The sequence below is a fragment of the Crinia signifera genome, chromosome 1, assembly GCF_055691185.1.
Source record: "Crinia signifera chromosome 1, ASM5569118v1, whole genome shotgun sequence".
Classification (NCBI taxonomy): Eukaryota; Metazoa; Chordata; class Amphibia; order Anura; family Myobatrachidae; genus Crinia; species Crinia signifera.
The window spans coordinates 433,395,629-433,417,898 of NC_139217.1; the positions used below are offsets into that span (position 1 = coordinate 433,395,629).

Here is a 22,270-nt window from a genome sequence, read left to right on the forward strand (position 1 = left end):
GCATGTACGAACGCAATATCTTTCCTATTAGGGTATCTTTTGGTCCCAGCACTGTGGGTGGGATCACGATAATTTCCTCCAATCCGACCCAGTGAACAGTAAAAGAAGTACAGAAATTTGTCTCAGTAAGAGTTTATTAGGCTGAACAAAGGTTTTTGTGCATAACAAACAGCCTGTATCAATTGATGGAAGAAACGGGCAATACCTGAGGAAGCGATGTATGGCCACCCACCGCAGGCCAGGTAGTCCCAAGGTACAGGTAGGCAGTAGCACAGTCCCTCTCCACCAATGCGTTTCGACAGTCTAGCTGTCTTTTTCAAGGTTGGACACAGATGTTGGTACACAGATGTAATAGCCATTAGTATAAATACCTCTACTTGCCACAGCCACTCTCCAATATTATATTGAATAATGCTACAGTTTTATACTGTGAGAAGCAATTGTTTATCTTTTTGAGGATAGAACTTCTATCTCCACAAAAAATATATACTGGTAGTCAGGGCTATTTTTCCGCAGGCTCCAGCAGGAACTGAGGCCCTTATTCTAGTTCACTCTTTCTGACAAAATATTTCTTAGATGGACAAAACCATGTGCACTGCAGGTGAGGCAGGTCTTACTTGTGCAGAGATAATTAGATTTGGGTGGGGTTTTACACCTGCCTCACCTGCAGTGCACATGGTTTTGTCCAACTAAGAAATATTTTGTCAGAAAGAGTGAACTAGAATATATATATATATATATATATATATATATATATATATATATATCACATAACATGGGAGTAGCTTAGTACCGCATAGTGTCTTATGCAAAGGAAGAATTATCAGCAAGAAATGTTAATGTAATTCCCATGTACCAAACCTCTCCTGGCAACCAGGATCTCTAATGTCAGGTCCTATACATCCACAAAGTTTTTCCATGACCACCAATGTGTTTCGACTGCAGTAGTCTTCCTCAGGGTGTGTAACGGTGGTCTCCATACACCATACTTATAGTATATCTAATTACCCCTCCCACTTTATTTCCCCAAGTGGGTTAGGTCATAGGAAATCAGTCTATACATGTATATCCTTAATAAAATCATAGGGATACATATATCTATTAGTTTCTCAATAAGAAACTTCAGACTCCTCCAATGACAGGACTCATGTGCTGCAGTGTGGCATTAACCTGCAGTACTTGTCTCCTATCACTTAGAAGTAGCCAGCAGAGCTGGAAGAGTGCCCGGGAGCAGCCTGTACTACCCCAAAGAGAGGTAAACAGGGGCTTAGCCTTCGAAGCCACACCCCTTTAGTTATGACAGTGCGGCCCCTTCTCTCTATACAAAGTCACGGCCACACCATGTGTCAACGACCCTTGTGCCATCATTACTCTAGGGTACTGCACACCCCGTTGTATGTAAAGACATAATAAAAAAAAATAAAAAAAAAGAATACAGTACCCCGTATAACCCTGAGGAAGTCATACTGTCCACAAGTGTTGGACAAGACAAAACGCGTAGCGGTATTTTGTTTGAGAAATTATAATGACGACTGTAGATGTCTTTTTTTTTTTGTTCATCGGTTAGGCCTTTGATTTTTTTGTGCATTGTGTGTTTGCATTTTCCAAGGATATTAATAAATGTATTATCATATGATGTGCACTATGTTTCCTTCTCATTTTTGCTATTGAGCTACTGTACAATACAACTGGATGCAGGTGAGCCTGTAAATGTTTTTGGTATGGGGCCATTTGGTTTCTCATTTATATATTTTATAGCCCGATGTAGAGTTTAAGTGGTAGAATGACAGAATAACAACTACAGTCAACAAGTACAATCAAATCAATGTAACCTTTCCTAATGCACAAAGTTAAAAATCTAAGTCATATATCACGTGCACACTTAATTTATTAACATTGATTAGGCCCCAGGGGATAGTTCTGAATATTGATAATGGTTATACCTGGGCCACAGTTCCATAAACAATGTTCTTATAAGACCTATTGAATGATTGTTATATTAAACCTTTTTTTTATTATTATTATTTTTAGCCTTGTCCATCCGGGTCTCGAGACTTCAGAGAAAAACAGTGTGCAGACTTTGATAATATGCCTTTTCGAGGAAAATATTACAACTGGAAACCCTACACTGGAGGTAAAGTGTGATTGTGGCCGAGATTTCAATTTCTAGCCCTTCCAACGCCTTTTCTAGTATAGGAGCAGATGTAGAGTACTAAGCTTTGGATAGAGTCAAGCAGTCATTTTTCAAACAATGATATATACTCAATTGTCGGAATGGATCCAACACTACCTATTCAAATCAGCGGCCAAATCCGAATGTTGGGTTTGGGTCGCTGATTGCTGTTCACCCGGTCAGGGCTGGGACCGAGTGAGTGCCGGTGTGAGGTGGTGGAAGCCAGCACGGTGCCGGGTTAGCTGCTCTCACCCGGCCTGGTGGCAGGACGGACAAACGCGGTGGGAGGGTACAGGAGGACGGCGGACGGAAGGAAGGCTTCTGGTGAGCTGCTCTTCCCTGCCTCAATCCGACATCTTTTCAAGTCAGATTGAGATTGACGGAAGCGGGACCAAAACCTGTCCAATTTGGCCGCATTTCCATCAAAAGCAGGTAAATCTGCAGCTATTCCACCAATCCACCTGGTTTCCGTCAAGTCGGTGCATTCCGACCTGTCGAAAAAAGCCCCTTCCGAACCCCTTCTGACCTAAATCAGTTGGAAACTGTCCTCTTTCCGACAAGCAGTTTCGACTGTAATTGAATATACCCCACTGTCATTAACATAATATTAGCTTATTTTTGCTACTTTTTTTCAAATTTTGCGTCTTAGTTCAAATAGTTCACCTACAGTATAGGGTCTGATTCACATTTGTATGCAAACCCGATGGTTGTGTGTCTGCTATGTGCAGAACAAGTCCTGCCTGATCACTCATAGGAGGAAATTTACTAAGGGATGCTGCTATGGGAAACCAATTAGATACGATGTATTATCTTCTAGTAGATGCTAAATAAATAAGTAGATTTGGATGGGTTGCCCATAGCAACATCCAATGTGAAACAGAACTACCATTTTAGTAAATTTCCCCCATATTCTCCTTTCAGCTGCAGCATGATTGATATGCTCTGGTGGTTGGGGGCGGGACTGTTTTGTGGGCGTGTCCTGCCCTTCCTCATCAGATGCAGACTTCCTGGACATGGCAGAGCTGTTCTGATATCCAGCCTCAGAATCGGCTTACACAGACCGACCAAGTGTAGCGATGGCGATTGGATGCTGTGCCTTTGGACGCTGCCCTCCTACCTTATAGGGGCACTACCCAGTAGGGGTCATTTGTAAATGGACATGCCCTTTCATATAAGCCTTTGTTACTGATGGATAATTGAAATGAATGAAGTACAAAATAGAGCAGTGTCTTATATTTTGGGATTTTGATCATGTGATAATCAAGAGATTATCTAATGACTGCACATGGGTACCGCACCCATCGTAAACCCAGGGGTGTAAGCCTGCCGTTTTATCGAAGTGGTTGGAAATTTGCAGACATTTTTGGGGATTGCGATTATTGATCCATTCGCAATTCTCTCGCAAATTAGCGGGGGGGGGGGCGTTTTCTCTTTCTGTCTGGGTGGTGCTGATTTGGCCACAAAATATGTTAATTGGTTTGTGACTAATTAGAAATGCTAGCCAAGTTCAATGGGTTCATCTAAAGAAGCGGTTAAAACTTTTTTCTCTCCCGTACCCCTTGATTAGGCTTTTCATTTGTGAGTTCCCCCTCCTCTCATTTTTAAATATCCACTTATGCGTGAAGTGGAAGTGAGCGGTATGTGTGTCCTTTATATAAAGGAGGAGCGGAGGAGTAGTGTACGGACAGGAATCTGACCCCGCTGCTGGCTGTGCACTGCTCTGGTGTTCCCGCTAACACCTGTAGGATTAATGCCGCTGCTTCCTCCACCTGTGTCAGCGCAGGGCACATGATTGCTGATGTCTAAGGGCAGCACATACAGCTCCCAGTGGATTGCTGGTCGGGCAGAAGCATGAGGAGACGCTGATGATGCTGCAGACTGAATCGGAAGCGATGAAACGTGGTTCGTCTGCATATGGAGACATCCTCTTCTTCCGCCATTACCAAAATTATTTTCAAGTACCCCAACTGGTCTGCAGAGTACCCCCAGGCTTACTAGTACCCCAGTTTGGGAACCACTGATCTAGAGAATACCTGTTGATTTGTATCAGGGATAAACTAACTCTTACGTTGCATTGTGAACAAAGAGCAGAACGCTAATCTTGAAGCCTGCCATGCAAGCAGCTGATAATGATTTAGGATTCAGCTCATAATCCTTTCTTTTGCTATTATACAGACATAGTGCTGTCTGGTTGAGAACAAGAAGATCTGTAAACTCAACTGGTCTGAATTTTGTAACATTTCACTGTGCCGCATCCCAGATTCTTTCTATACAGGAAGATTAGGTCATTCTTTTAATGTGCTTTTCCATTGACTTAATCATTCGTAGGATCCACTTTACAGTGTACCATGAACTGGAAGCACACATGTATAAAAACCAGAGAAAACAGGAATTTATCGTGATTTTGTCATTAGTTCATTTTTGATGAGCTTAGGGCTACAGTGATGTTTTTTTTTATTTTTTTAAATAGACAGTACAGTGCTATATATGCGGAGAGGAAAGAAAATGGTAGGAAATTCACTGCTTCTTACACTGCATAAGTGCTCGCGGATGTAAATGGATAAGTACATACAGCATTCTGGGCCTTATTCTGGTTGATGCGTAAATTTCCGAATTCTTTCGGATGGCGTTTTTTAGCCGTCTGTGCATGCGTAGGCAACGCTATGCGCATGTGCCACGCACGGTCTCCGTACTCGTTCTCACTAATACCGTACAGAAATGTGCACCGCATTCACTCGGGAAATATGGGCGTAATATGGGCGTCATTCGGAAGTACACAGGGGCGTAGTTTCAAAGTGGGCTAAACTGGGCGTAAACATGGGCGTACAAGGGAGTGCACTAATTCTAGTAGGCGTGCATTCGGACAGAACACCGACTGCAAACGAACCAACAGGCAGGAAATATGCGGTCTTCATAAGCAAGTTTCACTTTGCGGACACCACTCGGTCATGCGCTAGGCATTCGGATCGCCCAATTAGTACGGCCGCACCTGAACCACTGTCAGCTGAACACAATACAATCCACTCCTCTACTCATTACTCATTAATTACACTCTTTTCATTGCTTCAATTGGAACCATTGCAGCCTAAATGGACCATTACAAAACACACAAATATATGCTGAAAGCACGGCTGCATTTTTTACACATATTTACACTGCAAGCAATGGACAGAACTTGGTATCACTAATATAAATATACATGTCACTTTTACATTCAGCAATAACAACACACATTTGGGGATCAAATGAAAAATGTATTACAGTTAGGGAAAGCATAACATTTTATGAGTTCAGAGAATAGTCGTGAGTTTTGCGGAAATACACCGCATCGGTGCGTACATGCAGCTTCACGTCCGTTCTGATGCTGTAAGACCGTGCAGAATCTTTGTGTGGCCACCGCACACGCACGGTTTGGATGTTGTCCGTAAACACACCCTCTTCTTAGAGAGCGAGTCTGTCCGAATGCGGAGGACCTGTAGGCGTTTCTTCTTACAATGTCCGCACAGGGTGGCGTGCGGTTCACTCTGAAAGAATTCGGAAATTTACGCACCAACCAGAATAACCTCCTCAGTGTGGAACATCAGAAGGAATTTCTGTTTTAAGAAGGCAACAGAGACATCTTTTCACGCGACATACATCTATTCTTCATGCAGTATGAGTCGTGTTAATAGGGCAGACTAGATGGGCCAAGTGGTTCTTATCTGCTGTCAAATTCTATGTTTCTATGTGTTCTACATAAGGCATGAGCTTTGAGTGTCTCTGTAGCACCAGCCAACTTTTTCAGATGCTGCACAAGCAGCATCTGCTGATTAATATGATATATGTCATGCCTATGTTCAGTGTGTGACTGTATCTGCATAAGAAATACTTGTTACAGTGTTTTCCAGGAAAACACTGTAAAGTTCCGTTTCTTATGCAGATACAGTACAGCAGCAGTCACACAATAATCATAGACATGCCATGTATCGTATTAATCAGCAGAAGCTTCTTGTGTGTCCTGTTTGCCCAGTTCTGCAAATAAGATGCTATTTTACAGAAAAATTTAAAAACAAAAATCATCTGGCACTACTGAGTGGAGCCATAGCATGGCGTGACTAGAAGGGTTGTTTCATACAAAAGGAGACTAGATGTAGGTGGAGGCATTTCTACCAAAAATTTGGAGGTTTTTTTCCCACCATTTCCCGTTTTTTTTACATGGTTTGCAAAGAAACCAATACATGCGTGTACTCAAATTTATTGAATCAGTTGTTGCTATTTTATGGGAACATTGTTACTTATTTTTAAAATAAATATACTGTATGTCGACAGTGTTTATATACTGTAGGTATGATACCTACAAAGAAAATTTTTTACCCCTTCTTGAAGATCATTTGCACTTCCTGCTCGCCCTCTGCTCTGATCCCACAAAGTCTAGTCCAATCAGAGGCATAACTGTGGGAGGCAATGGAGTCATCTGCCACCAGGCTTCAGCTCCCAAGGGGGCCCCTCAACTCCCCTGCGAGCTTGAATCAGTTAATTGAAAGCCATTGATACTGCTTCTGTGGATGACTCCCCCTTCTATCATCATTTTGCAGGTGTCACACCCTGTATTAGATGCCATGACTTGTCCTACTGGAGACAGACACCTTACTGATTGAGCTATTTGGGGGGCAGCAATATTTATTTTGCCTCTGGGAAACTTGGACAAAGTTACACCAATGATTCCAATCACCATCCATATTTCACACTGCCCTCTCATTTACCTTCCATCTGAGAACATGCCGGGCAACCATTTGTGCTACAGTATACTGTATGTCTTCTGGCAACACTTAATACTGCAACTCTTGTCATGGCCTCTTCTCTGGAGCTTACTATGATGGCATTATATGTTAATCATTTCTTGTGGTGTTGAAACAGTTAGGCTACAGTATTTGAGGTACATCCAGTACTATGGATCTATTCTCCTCTGCCTTTACAGTAGTTGTAGACCTCTGCTTCCAGCAGGACTGCACCTTTAACTTGATGCCTGGAATTTTCCACGTTAATTCTATAGCCATAACGTTTACATAAGTGACATTCTTTGTCTAGTGGGCTGAGGTTACGCATACTGTCTTTATAAAACTCTCTGATTGACTTCCACTGTCTGGTGTCCTGGAGAATGAGGTGACATGAGGTGAAACACATGGCCAAAAAAGGACAGATCAGGTCACCGTTGGGTAAGGAATTTGTAAATGAGGAGGAACAATTAATCAGTGCCTTACCCAGACTGAGACCCCTTTCCATCAGTTCCATTCACACAACATCCTGTGGATTCACTTGACGCTTTCTGAGTGACCTGAATTCATGAAATATTCTTTCATGATTTTTAATTGTTTTGTAGGATTAGAGGATTAAGCCCTCGGGCAATTCTGTACTATTCTACAAAAATCAAAAAACGGCCTCTCTGACAATATAGGTTCCCTATGGACAAGTACTTCCAATGTAACCGGTACATCATTACCAGAACTGCACTTAGTCAGCGATTTGGATTTTTGGATTGTAAGACTACTCCACAAAGGAATGAATTTAGGTCAATGTAAAGAGAATGTCCGACTATAAGTCATATCCCAGCTAGACAATCACAAGGCTGGGCCTGTACTTCCAGTGGCTACTCTACAGGGCAGCTGCGCAGTTTTCGCTACGTTCCGCTCTTGTGCTGTTACACAGTATTCTGACACTGGGCTGACATTGCTGTGAGTGTGGATAATACAGCACACCAAGGACCTTTGCCTCGACCAATTGCAGTATTGTAGCACTTATCCTTGTGTATCAATGGCTGTTTCCTTATAGATTATAAGTTTGTGAGTAGGACTCTGTTACATCTGTCTGTCTGTGTTATAACCCAGTCTTGTTACATTATGGTTTTGCTCCCAATGCATGTTAATAAGTAACTGTAAACAAATAAATCAATAAGATGCTTACACACTGGGATTCTGTCCAATCCTATCCATCAGCTTAATGGGGTAGCTATACTAATAGACTGTATGGTGCCTACCGCGCTGTCTCATCAGAATTGCACCTTGATTGTACAAGACAATAGATTTTGTGTTATATTCAGCGCTATCCACTTTGGAAGGACCAGATTGGCTTTAAAAAGGTACATGTGGCTACATGTAGTTCTCGCTCCCCCCAAAACGTAAACATTCCGCGGTATCTCGCTGCAAGTTTGTCCTATGGTCATTAAGCTGGCAATAATCACACTTATGATGGCTGTCATGGTGTTACTGAATTATATTTTATTGACATCATTTGTTTAAGTGCGTGTGTTACAGCAGAACGCGTTGCTGCCTGTACTAAAACCTGAATATGCAACTGCTTAAGAGAAGTTATTACAGCTACGGCTTCAGTATATTAACTATAACGTGTTCCCCTGCGATGGCTGCCTTGCGGTTTGAAGTGTAACAGACCACATATAAAATCTTAATATCTCTGTCCATTTTGCAATCACAGGTGGTGTTAAATCGTGCGCATTAAACTGTTTGGCTGAGGGCTATAATTTTTACACTGAGCGGGCCCCTGCTGTTATAGATGGAACTCGCTGCAATGCCGATTCCCTGGATATCTGCATCAACGGAGAGTGCAAGGTTACTGCTTCCACATTTGTCTATGTTTGTTTCTGAAATACCGATTGGACATCAAGCTTCAAAAAGTGATAAAGAGGAGAGTGATAAACAATCAGCCAATCAGCTCCTACCTGTCGTTTTTCAAACCCAGACTGTAAACTGACTGATTGGCTCTCCTTTTTATCACTTTTTGAAGCTTGATACATTTGGCCCTTGTTATGTTTTAACCCAGGCATGTGCAAACTATGACCCTCCAGCTGTTGTGACACGACACGTCCCAGCATGCCTTGCCATAGTTTTAGCATTTCCTCATAGCAAAACTGTGGCAAGGCATGATGGGGCTTGTAGTTTCACAACAGCTGGAAGGCCATCGTTTGGACATACCTGTAATTTAACCCATTAAAGTTCCAACATCTCTGTGAGAGATACGCACAATATCCACTAAAAATGCCAGAGTCACATTTGTTATATAAATTCAAATAAAAAATGTTGTGTAAAATAAGATTATATTTCCTATATAAGGGAAATGTTACAGGTCATTATGATGAATAAAATTGATTTTCACAAATTCCCTTTCCACTCAAAGGGTTTATTAGATATGGTTTAGAGAAGACAAAATTGCTGCTTTTTATGACGCAGGATGCTCCTCCCTCCTCACAGCGCACCGGTGCAAAAGCTGCCATATCTGCTTACAGGATTAACGGCACTCGCTGTTTTTTTTTAAATAATATTTTGTTTATTCAGCTTGTTGCATATGTAATAGGAGTTGGAAAGCTTGCTGGATGATATATAAACTAGGTCTAGGTTTTAGATTTTCCTGATTAGAGTTAAGATGGATGATTGTTAGATGGAGTGACAGATTTGCCATCTCTTGTTTGATTCATACACAAAAGCAGGATGCATGTTGCAGTACTTTAATGTAAATGTCTGCAGAATCAAGGAATTGGCCTGTATTATATCCCATTAGGACACCTTCCTCAATGTGGGGGGCTTCATTCTGTAAGTTTAGCACGGAGGTAATAATTTACTTTTAAGTGATACAGTAGAAAGTCAGCTTCATAATTATCTATATTATTTATCACCAGTTATTAATATAGCGCACACATATTCCGCAGAATTTGAACATTCACATTAGTCCTTGCCCCAGTGGAGCTTACAAGCTATAATGATGAAATATATTTATAGCGATGGATTGTGGCGGCACTCAGGATCTGATTGCTGTTTAAAAATCCTTTAAATCCCACCATCCACTGCAATCGATCGCCACTGTGTGTACAGTACACGCTACGGAGGGCACCGGGCGAGTTGTCATTTAGCAGCTATCCAGAGTGCCAGGGCCGTGTATTAAAGGGGCTGATGTATTAAACATTGTGAAGTGATAAAGTGGAAGGTGATAACGCACCACCCAATCAGCTACTATCTGTCCAGTTACAGGCTGGGTTTGAAAAATGACAGGAGCTGATTGGCTGGTGCATTATCACCTTCCACTTTATCACTTCACCAGGCTTAATGAATCTGCCCCTTGCAGTCCCAGTGAGAATCACTATAATATTAGTGAATGAAGAGGGAGATTCAGCAGAACATTGTAAAAGTGCTGTATCACATTAGGCCTATTATAGTAATCACCTGTCTTCTGAATAACTAGAATGTATACACAGTAATATCATTGTTTCTTTGTCAGTTAGTTGACTCTTCTTTGTGTTACATCCCTTCTGCTTAGCATGTAGGCTGTGATAACATTTTGGGCTCCGATGCTAAAGAAGACAGGTGCCGAGTGTGTGGGGGAGATGGAAGCACTTGTGAAGCTATAGAGGGATTCTTCAATGATTCGCTGCCGAGAGGGGGTAAGTACTCTATATGCAGCAGGTTATTTTTCAGTGATATTTTTGTATTTGTGATATTTGATATTTTTGATATTTGATATTTTTGTTTTTATAAAGCTTGTACACCAGCGATCCAATGGTATCACTGGTATCCAATGGTATGGAGTTATACAGTCAGGAACTGATTCTATTGGATTGTTGTTATCAGAAGGCAGGGAGTATTGTTCACACTTGTACTGGGAGCCAATTAAAATGTATAAAAAAAATTGACTCTTAAATCCCTGGTAACAGATGTAACAAGTTGCATCATCATGGCCCCACCCCCTTTGTGCAATGCCTGTTATACCACATTGCACAGCGGAAGCCACACCCCCTACAAGGCTCACATGTTGAGCATGTGGCCACGATGATGCAATGGCCACACCCCCTACAAGGCTCTGTTGTTGAGCTCCAACTCTGTCCCCGCCCCTTTCAAGGGGCAATCGCCGGCCTCGGCCCCCTGATTCCTCTTCCTCCCAGAGAGGGCAGCCTAAAAGTAGGCAACCCTGAGTTTAGGATGAGAGATGGCTACAATTATGATCCAGTATTGTTGCCCCTTTAAATCTAGCATACAAAACCAGCAAGGATGCAGCATCTTCAAAAAGTCTTTCTGCCTTTTGCACACACTACTAGTGACAAAATAGAACTCCAATAACAATGGATGCAACTAAAACAAATGCTTGTGACTGGGAATAGTCTGAGAACTGGAGGGATGCTTATGGAGAGAATCAGAACTATTGGCCAACTCCGCATTTGCAGGATGATATAACCACGCACCTTTGTTTGTGCAGTGCCTCGCAGAGATGATCCGAGGCAGCACATGGTAACTGTCTCAGGGGTAGAATTCTCACAGACACATGTAATGGCCTCTGTGTTATTTACTGGCTGTACAGAAGTATAGCAATGATTTATCACCATATCTTCTTAATAGCCTGACATTTATTAGGGAGTGATCTGTAACATATTGGTTATTGGGTATTATTTATGCTCCCTTTCTGATTAGCGGCCCTTTCAAAGTATTATCAAAGTCTTTAGCTTTGGAGCGATATTTAAAAGAGATGAAACATGTTAATGCGTAGATTTCCCTATAGAAGTAATTACCTCAGGAGACTCATTTGCCTCTCAGTCATCTGTTTTGGATTGTTGTGTAATGCACAGTGATACAGTCCAGCTAGTATTAGGCATGACACACCGCACTAATGCCGTTTATGAAAGTGCTGTTTTATCTGTAACGCATTTGCAACTCATAAGCGAGGAGGCCTACTGAAACAATGGGTTATGGGCCTTATTCAGACCCTATTGCTGCCCGCCAGAGTGAAATCCCGCCCAAGTTTGCGAATGGTTTGCAAAAATGACGCTGATCGGTGGCTAGCTGCAAATCCATACGCAACTCACTCACCTTCGAATGATTTTCCCAGTCTGCGTGGCATGCAATTAAATATCTGTTGCAGTGCGAATTTGCACAACAGCAATCGGGTCTGAATAACCCCCCATATACTAAGTGGGAGTAAATGCAATTTTGGCAACTATGGTGGTGGCTGAGTTTCCTGATTTACAGCGGTGGCTGAGTGTCCTGATTTACAGCGGTGGCTGAGTGTCCTGATTTACGGCGGTGGCTGAGTGTCCTGATTTACGGCGGAGGCTGAGTGTCCTATTTCTTTTTGTCTACAATAGAGTAGTTTGTGACCCCTCCTTTGGGATATGTAGTCTTTATAGGTGTCATTTCTGCATAAATCATTGTACCTGGCTGAAAATTCAGATGACAACATTTCCCTTCTAGGCTACATGGAAGTCGTTCAAATTCCACGAGGTTCCGTTCACATTGAGATTAAAGAAGTTGCTATGTCAAAGAACTATATAGGTAAGTTTGAAATAATTTTTTTGAACGTCAACCTAGGTTATGATTTATTCATAAGAAAGGTGGTTAAAACAAAATAAGCTTTTGTAGTAGAATAACGCTAAGGGAAAGATTAAGAAAATCTTGGAAAGAGATAAAGTTGAGCACTTTCGTTGCTCATAGCTCATTTCCCTCTCCCCAAGATTAAAAGTAAGTTTAACAAATGCATTTTGAAAGTTATGCAGTACCTTGCATAGGCAAACGCAGGTAGGGGGGGGGGGGGGGGTTTCTGGTTGCCCAGAAACCCCCATCCTCTTGGCAAGTGGTTCAAATTACGACAATAGCAATGGTATATAATACTAACCTTACTAGAGCTGCTGCCACATCATGCAGTGTAGGAACAGAGCAGGGCTGCTGCACATGCTCAGTGGTAGCAGCGGCCTCTACCAAGCTAGCTGTGTGTGTGCACTAGACCAGAGAGCAGCTACCAGGAACAAGAGACAGGAGCCTTACCATGAAATGGGAGAACGTGTGCTAAGAAAGTGCGGCACTGGTTCTATTATGTTTGTGTATGTATTATGGGATGTGTAACCTTTTCCTGACCACTTATTTATATTATTTAAATGTGTGATACATTCTATACTACAGACCGTCTATAGTGTTATATATTAATACTGTATCCATACAGTAACCAGTGTATAAAAAACCCAATGTGTACATTATTGTACAGGCTTCGTTACTTGGTTCTTCTACTACTCCCCCAGACTCCCACACTTGCTCCAATGTTCCGCAGAGTGGTAATTTGTGTACTGCATTTGGAAACCGCCCTCTAGAAATCCTGCATTTGCCACTGTCTTGGAAGGGTAGTTTCTGAGGAACCCAGAACGAGGCTGCATGTGACACCTCTGATAAGGGTATGCCAGCTTAAGATGCCAGCTTAAGATGTAAGCACAGGTCACATAGGCTGTTGCTGCTAAGTTCTACCACTCTCATCAAATGCTGTAGCATGACTGGCTGTTTCTATTTACATCTAATCTCACAGCATTTGAATAGGGGTGAAATATAATTGAAACCTAGTTGTTGCATTTTATATTTACAGCAACATTTTTTTTTATTTTTTTTTGTGCTTTCATTTAGCAGCAAAATGTTTAGTTCTTGTGTTTGTTTTTTGCTCAGCTCTGAAATCCGAGGCCGACGACTATTTTATAAATGGCGCCTGGACAATAGACTGGCCAAGAAAATTTGATGTTGCTGGGACAGCGTTCCATTACAAACGCCCAACCGATGAACCGGAATCTCTGGAAGCCTTAGGACCAACAACAGAGTTGCTGATAGTGATGGTAATGATACTTTTGTAAATACTGAATGTTTCCAGGAGGGAGAGTTCCTGTCCTAGCAATGAGGTCTTGGTTCATAGCTAGGATACAGCAGCCTGTGCTGATATTGGCTAGACGCAGGTATTACAGCATTACAGTAGATGATTTCAGAAACGCCTGTGTTCTTTTCCCTGAAATTGTCCCGTTGCCTTAGTGAACATTACAAATACTTTTGACTAATGTTCGCAGTTGTACAACCGGCCTTATATGGTCAGTACATGTTACCCTCACTCTTTCAGGGAAGCTGGAAATTTCACTGATCTCTACGTCAGAGATATTCTTTTGGCTTGGCAAAGAATTGCTTAACTTGGACATTTAATTTGCTTAGAACAACTGATACACTCAGGATGATAACAGTTAATAAAGTATATTAATAATAATAAAGGTTGTGAAAGTGTTCTTGTGTTTTATTACCAAAAAAATGCTTTAATAACTTATCTGTTTGGATTTATCCTCCTTTTTACAACACCCCCCCCCCCCCCCCTCGATCAGACGTGTCTCACAATCTCTCATAATCATTTTCTGACAGATTCTCCTTCAAGAACAGAACATGGGAATCAGATATAAGTTTAATGTCCCCATCACCCGGACAGGCAGCGGAGATAATGAAGTGGGATTTTCTTGGCATCACCTTCCCTGGTCCGAGTGTTCAGCAACCTGTGCTGGAGGTGAGTGAGAGGCTTCACCTGTTGGATTCCTACATTTGGTTCCAATAAAGCAGGTCATATAAAGGCAGGACCTCTAAGGCATCTCAAACGAAGGCTGTTTATTGAGGCTGGACACAGTAGGGTCTATACCTGCTGCTGATAATTTCGCCCTTCTCCCTATTGTGTTTCAAGGATCTCTTGCAAGAGATTTAAGTGGATCAGTAGGTAATAGGTATTTGTAGCTCCTAATTACCTGGCCCATAGGGGAATACTCGGAATGCACAGGGCCACTACCTGTCCAATCAGCTTTTGTTTGGACAACTCTCTAAGTTCTTGCTATTAGAGATATATCTGTGATGGGTACTTGGGTACTAATTGGGGGAACTGTCTTGCAAAGTGTGGGGGTAATGGGGGGGGGGGGTAATACTTGGCTAATTTCTGTACACAGTATTAGGTAAGGGAAACCGCATCATACTGTGCAAAAGTCATTAAATATAAGGGAAGCAGAGCATAATACTGTATATAAGTCACGATCGGTAAAGGAAACCGCATATTGTACTGTACATAATAGTCATAATAGTGTAGGTAAGGGAACCCAAACATTATACGCATGACTGAAAGTGGTCATGCAGAGGTGGGGGAACAGAAGGGTAGATTTGTTAAGCTTGGTGATCTGGTTTTTATCACCGGCCAATCAGCTCCTACCTGTCATTTTTCAAACCAAGCCTGTAACTTCACAGTTAGGAGCTGATTGGCCGGTGATAAAAACCAGACAATTTATCACTTCACCGAGCTTAATAAATCTACCCCTCATTTCTCTATGCCGCTTAATTACTCTCCCTTCCCTACCCCCATTAGGCAGAGACAGGGCCAGTGGTAGGGTTTTTGGCATTCCCTGCACACTAGAATGCTTTTCTGTGACAATTACTGTGCAGGGCCAATGTGGAGGCTAAAATGTTCCCCCTCACTTTAACCCCTGATTATACTGTACATAGTCCTTAATAGGTAAGGGAAACTGAGCATAATACTGTGCATACAGTAAGTCCTAAAAGGTAAAGGATACATTATATTGTGCATAAGTCATAATAGATAAGGGAAACTACACATTATACCATATGTAAGTTATAATAGGAAAGGGAAACTAATCATTGTATTTATGTTATGTTAGGTAAGGGAAGCTGAGTATTTTACTGTACGTACATAACAGTATGTCAGAGAACCGGAGTATTATACCATACATAACTTATAATAGGTAAGCGAAACTGCGTATTGTACCGTACATAACTGATAGGTAAGGCTGCGGGGGATTGGGGGGGTTTGAATGGGCGGCGGGGGGCGCCCCCCCCCCCCCCTAACGGCGGGGGGGCGCCCAAAACTTAGCTACGCCGCTGTGCGTATTGTACCGTACATAACTGATAATAGGTAAGGGAAACTGCGTATTGTACCGTACATAACTTATAATAAGTAAGTGAAACTGCGTATTGTACCGTACATAACTGATAATAGGTAAGCGAAACTGAGTATTGTACCGTACATAACTTATATATAATAGGGAAACTTGAGTATTATACCATATGTAACGTATAATAGGTAAGTGAAATAGAGCATTATACTGTCTGTAAGTTATAATAAGATACGAAAACTGAGCAGTGTATTGTCTTAAATTATAACAGGTAGGGGAACATAAGCATAAAACATAGTAGGCAAGACATTTAACAAACACGCAGGGCCGGTGCAAGCCCCCCTCTTTGGGATATGTGGTAATTGGCCTATGGTTATATTTAAGCTGCCCCAATGCACCCCTCATGTATAGGCCCCATACAGTAAGTCTCATATGTAATCAGCAGTTTGCTGAATCCCCCAATATTTGGCCACATTTCATATTATATGTGCAGCTAAGCAGGAGCCCCCTGTGCAATGTAACAGCATCACCACAAGGATACCTCGGTTGGGACTGTTACATGTTGTCATTTTTGACAGACACAACATGAGCAGCTGCCACTTAAGCCTAGGCCTCCTTTGTGACGTTTTGCTAAAAGCACACTGGCCCGATGGAATTCTTTATTTGTTTTCTTTGACCTTTGGCAAAATACAGAGATGGGATAATACTTCCTTCCAAAGAGCTGACTGTTTGGGGTATTGCAGATTAGTGTAATTCTGCTCACATTGTTTTGACACTTTGTGATGTTGTGATTGTCAGACAGCTGTTCGGTAGCTCAAATACATTGTATGGAACAACAGTAGATAAAGTCAACTGCCGCTCGGGGGAAATAGTGGTAGGTCCCTATTCAATGCTGACTTTACCGACAGCACTGAAGAAGGATCAGAAGCCGTCGGGCCTGTTCTGCCGATGACAGACGTGGATTGTCGTGGATCGTCAATCCACGCCCGTTTACATGGACATGCCCACTTTTCTCCGATCGACAATGAATCCCGCCTGCCGATTTGCTGTCGAGCAAAACGTAAACGGGCCAGGATCACTGCTGTCAGGAGGGATCGACAGCCATGATCTGGTATTGCATACCCCCCATAAGGTACCAGACAATCCACTTTAAACTGCTATGTCACTGGCTGTGAGTAAGTGATATATTAGATACAGGCTTCCCGGCACACACAACTCACACAGAGCTTTTGATACACGGCCACAACACTGCAATAGACAGGGCCGTTTCGTGTGTTCACATTGTTGCCACCCAGAAACACCCTATTTTACAGCCACGTTCCATCTGACTCCCAATAGGACGTACATATAATATGCAAAAATGCAGAAGCTCCCATTTGCACATGCACTGTATGGAAACAGTCGCAGTTTGCATCTGAGAGATCCATCCCACTCACAATCAGCCCCATGATGTCATTGTCCAATCACATGCAGCCCTGTCCACACCTGTACTGAGTAGACAGGTCCTTACCCCCTACCTTACATTCATACTGCTGAAATAATATGTGCTGCTGTGACCATTCTAATGATCTTATTGGCTATTAGTTGGACTAACCCAGCCATTGTGAATCTCTAAGCACTACAGTACACTACAGATAATTACTATTTCTTTTAAGAAGCCAAAAATAGGACCATTAACAGCAGTACAATTAACATTGCCCTTAATTTCCACTCTGCTCGCCCTGCTCCCATCTGCAGTGTGTCTGCAGGCAGTCACTGCGTGTAGTATATCCCCATCTGATAGTATTCTGCTTTAACAGCCTCAGTGTGATCTGCTTTCATCATGTTAAATGAAAGCCAAACCAGTCCATTTATCCTATTAACATGCAATTGCATACATAAGCAAGTTGTCTTGTCATCTCAGCAGCAGATGTTCAGGTCAGTTCTAATGTAATGTGCATTGCAAGTTCAGTTACTTTGCCTATTCAATTGTAAAACCTTCCATTGCAAAAGAGAGTCTCAGCTCACCAGGTCCCGTGAAACACTACTAGTGTTGGGCAGCTGTTTTGCCCAAATTGTGTCTTAAGATGGGCATACACTAGGGTGACCTCGGAGAAGTCACCCACAATCCACTGTTGATATACGGTCCTTTTGCATGCAATATCAACGTACGACTAGGGGCTGGTGGCCAAGGATGGAGATGAGGATGTGGATGAAGATGGGCGCTAAGTGCGAGTATTGGGAGAGCTGTAAGTGAAATGCGAAGAGAAGAGCTTTGACAACAAGAGGAAAGGAGGGCCCTGCTCTGAGGAGCCTACAATCTAGTGAGGCAATATATCGCATGTGATCCCAGCCAAGCCTGCTCGGCTTGGAAGCAATGCATCTGATTGCTTCTGCAGCCGGTGCAACTCGCAGGCTGCAGAAGCAACATATTACATCGGACCTGCTGTCAATCACCTACAATTTGGGATCACATGAAAAGAGTCCAAATTACCTGTGACTTGCCCTTGTGTATGGGGGCCTTGAGCCAGTTTGTTGCAGCAATGATGCACTGGGGAACTGATTCATTTGATATGTGACAATTGTATATTGTGTGTAACTGAGTCTCTTAGTCTGTAAAAGTGCTTCAATGTTGCAGCCACAACTTGTTTCCAATGTAAGCTGTATTCTGCTCCATATACAGTCACATACAATATACAGGTGTCATATATCACAGCACAGTTTCCTTGTGCATACTAGTCACATTGCATTGCAACTCAGATGCATTTACAACAAAAAAACAATCCCGGAGGTAGTAGATGCATCTGTGCGACCATTTCTCATGTACACATACAGTAGATGCATGTCCACATGATGGCTGTGGGGCGACACTTGGAATGCAGATGGGGAATGTCACTCCACAGACCAAAATTAAAACTGAGATTTATTGTGGTTACGATTTCAACATGCAGCGGGGTTGATGTAATTAGCTTCCTCCATAAGTACATGCCGGTATGCGGGTCTGTATACAGAAATTCCGGTAGCTCCTGGTACTTGTGTATTTTGGCGGCGCCCCCGATCTCCATCGCGCGATTTTTTAATCGCATGCCATGCACCCGATGGCATGCGATGCGACGTGATTTTTGCCCCCTATGTGATGAAAGATTGGATAAGCACCCTAAAGGGTGCTTTTAAGCACCCTAATGGGTGCTTACAATGTTAAATGCACCCCCACGCCACCCCTTCACTATAAACGTGAACCCGAAGCGTGGCGAGCGCAGCGAGCCCGTGAGGGGCGGCGGTACGCGTCCTCCGACCTTTTCATACCCCCACTATTCACATCGGCGTGGAGTTGAAAATAGAAAGTGTGGCGAGCGCAGCGAGCCACCAAGCCCGAAGCGTGGCGAGGGGACGCGGATACCTTCACAGGTATAGGAGTCACCTCGCGGCCTTCACAGGTATCCGCGTCCTCTCGCGGGGCGCTCTGCGCTCGCCACGCTTCGGGCTCGGTGGTTTGCTGCGCTCGCCACACTTTCTATTCTCAACTCCACGCCGACGTGGATAGTGGGGGTATGAAAAGGTCGGAGGACGCGTACCGCCACCCCTCGCGGGCTCGCTGCGCTCGCCACCCTTCGGGTTCACGTTTATAGTGGCGGGGGGGTGCATTTAACATTGTAAGCACCCATTAGGGTGCTTATACAAGGTTTAATCGCATCGCATCGCATTGTATGGCATTGTATGCCATATACAATGTCATACAATTTTAAAATTGTATGGCATTGTACAATATCGCGCGATATCGCGTCGCATCGCATACCATCGTATGCCTTATGGTATGCGATGCGATGGGCGCCGCCAAACTACACAAGTACCCTGATTTTTTTGGGGCGGTAACATAGAGCTGCGAGTGCAGGCCAAGATTGGGCTGCTGTTAGGGGCCGGTTGAGTTGTCATTGTTGGTGTTTCCTTTCTGTTACAGCGGCAACTCCCCCCTGAAACTGTTAAGCGGAACGCGACATGCCAACATGCTAATAATGCAGTTTTAAGCATTTTAACATTGTCCTTAATACAATTTCAAACATGTTTTACATGATAATGGAAAAAACATACAGAACCCCGACTACCATTGTTGGACCCCGATTCTCATGTTTAAACTTGGCAGGTTTTTTCTATAAAATGTTGCAAAGATTTGTCTCATCTAAAGACATCTAGAAGTGAGGGGACTTTGGGCCTAATTCAGACTTCATTTCAGGATAAAATGATCAAAACCGTGTGCACTGCAGGTGGGGCAGATATAACATGTGTAGAGAGAGTTAAATTTGGGTAGGGTGTGCATTCCGGGAGGGTAGAAATTTAAATTGCAGTGTAAAAATGAAGCAGCCAGTATTTACTCTGCACAGAATCGAAATAAGTCACCCAAATCTAATTCTCTCTGCACATGTTCCATCTGCCCCAGAATGGTTTTGCCCATTTTGAGAACAAATTTGCCCTGCAATCATTAGGCCCAATGTTACGTTCTTAGCCCACCTGAGTGTGTAGTGCAATAAGCACCAATACATAAGCTTCCAATTTGTTCTTTTTCTAACACAGTCAGTAAAATGACAGAAGCTGATTAGTTGGTACTTCATCTCTCTTCACTTTTTTTCTCTCCAAGACTTAATACATCTTTCCCAAAATGATTTGCTGTTGTAGTATTTTCCTGGATGAATTAAAGATACCAATCCAAGTTTACATGGGGCTGACATGGCTATCTTAAATCCTGCAACAGTATACATAGTCTATAGCGTTCAGGCTGTTGTTATATATATATACCTTAGGTTAGTGTTATACGATAACATAAACTCCCCGCTCATCCGTACTCCTCACAGCACATTCTAGAACTTTGTACTAAGACTTTAAAAATGGAAAAAAGAAAACTGCTCGTTGTCATTTAAAAGTCTACTTGCGTTTGAACCCTTGTTTTTGAACAGAATATTTAATTTTATATTTTCACATTTTGGGCAAAGAAAAACTACCTGTATCTGGGTGCTACTGTCCATGTATTTATTTATTTTTTTAAAACAAATGTTGACCATTCTGTTGCCATTAAATTCATTAGGAACTTTTTCCGTTCTAACCTAAGAACTGCAATGAAAGAAAATGAAGCGCAGGAAATGAAGATACATTACGATGCTCCTAAACTCTCATTTAATGAAAATTGTGTTTATAAATTAGTATATTGGAAAAAATACTTTGAAATGAAAACCACTTTTTTTTCCACTGAGAAGGCAAAGATATTGGCTAAAGGATGTACGTGCCATGATTGGATGAGGCTGGCAGAAGGAATGTCTGGGTTAACCAGCTTGTTACGGTTTTATTGATGCACAAGTCACCAGGTCTTGGCATTGTTATCCTAGAGAACTGTAATCCTATACCAAAATTTATTTTTGCTGCTGCCCTTTAAAAAGGGATGTTTAAGGTGTCCCATAATTTACATTTAAGTCATGGAAACTGAGATGGAATTCTGAGGAACATCTGCAATCCATGCAGGAGAAACTGTCACATAATCACTTAACTTTTGACTTCAAGAAGACACTGTTTTATTATGAGCAGTAAATCTGGTGGATTGAAAAGCTCTGTGTTTGTTGTGTAGCTGCTTGTAATTATGAGAGTTTGAATTAATTTATTTAGCAATGTTTTTCCCATTATCTGGAGGGAAATCGTGGTCTCAGACAAGTTCTAGAGCATGGGTCTTCAACCTGTGGCCCTCCAGATGTTGTGAAACTACATGTTCCAACATACATTTTTTCCTATAAGAGCATGCCAAAAACCCTCGGCATGCTGGGACATGTAGTTCCACAACATCTGGAGGGCCACAGGTTGAAGACCTGTGTTCTAGAGTAAAGGAGGCCTAATTAGAGTGGAGGGAAATCGTGGTCTCAGACAAGTTCTAGAGCATGGGTCTTCAACCTGTGGCCCTCCAGATGTTGTGAAACTACATGTTCCAACATGCATTTTTTCCTATAAGAGCATGCCAAAACCCCTCGGCATGCTGGGACATGTAGTTCCACAACATCTGGAGGGTCATAGGTTGAAGACCTGTGTTCTAGAGTAAAGGAGGCCTAATTAGAGTGGGAGATGAGTTTATCTTTTATGGAAGCTCAATGAGTTGTTCTGTTTGCAGAAAATGCTAAAATCTTCTGGTCTACCACACTGAAGCATATATTAGAAGTGTCACAAAAGTGGGTAAACATTTTGGAACCTGATTAGAACTAAAAATAAGTTAGATGTCAGAATATTGTTATAGCTAAACCAGGGTTGCCGACCCTCCCGGAATTTGCGGGAGTCTCCCGAAAATCGGGTCCCCCCTCACGGCCCCCGGAATGGTGGGCAACCCTCCCGGAATCAGGGGGACCCCCACTGAGTCCCCCCGATCGCGGCATTTAAATGCCGCA

General features: G+C 42.5%; 1 protein-coding gene across 2 annotated transcripts in view; it reads left to right on the plus strand.

Moving 5' to 3' along the window:
- ADAMTS6 (ADAM metallopeptidase with thrombospondin type 1 motif 6) overlaps positions 1-22,270 on the plus strand; it is a 288,122-nt gene that overhangs the window by 230,432 nt on the left and 35,420 nt on the right. For both annotated transcript variants that reach the window (XM_083152973.1, XM_083152982.1), the window contains exons 15-20: positions 2,032-2,134; positions 8,642-8,775; positions 10,475-10,598; positions 12,397-12,477; positions 13,630-13,793; positions 14,359-14,497. In XM_083152973.1, the coding sequence (XP_083009099.1) occupies positions 2,032-2,134; positions 8,642-8,775; positions 10,475-10,598; positions 12,397-12,477; positions 13,630-13,793; positions 14,359-14,497 (745 nt within the window). The remainder of the gene's footprint in view (positions 1-2,031; positions 2,135-8,641; positions 8,776-10,474; positions 10,599-12,396; positions 12,478-13,629; positions 13,794-14,358; positions 14,498-22,270) is intronic.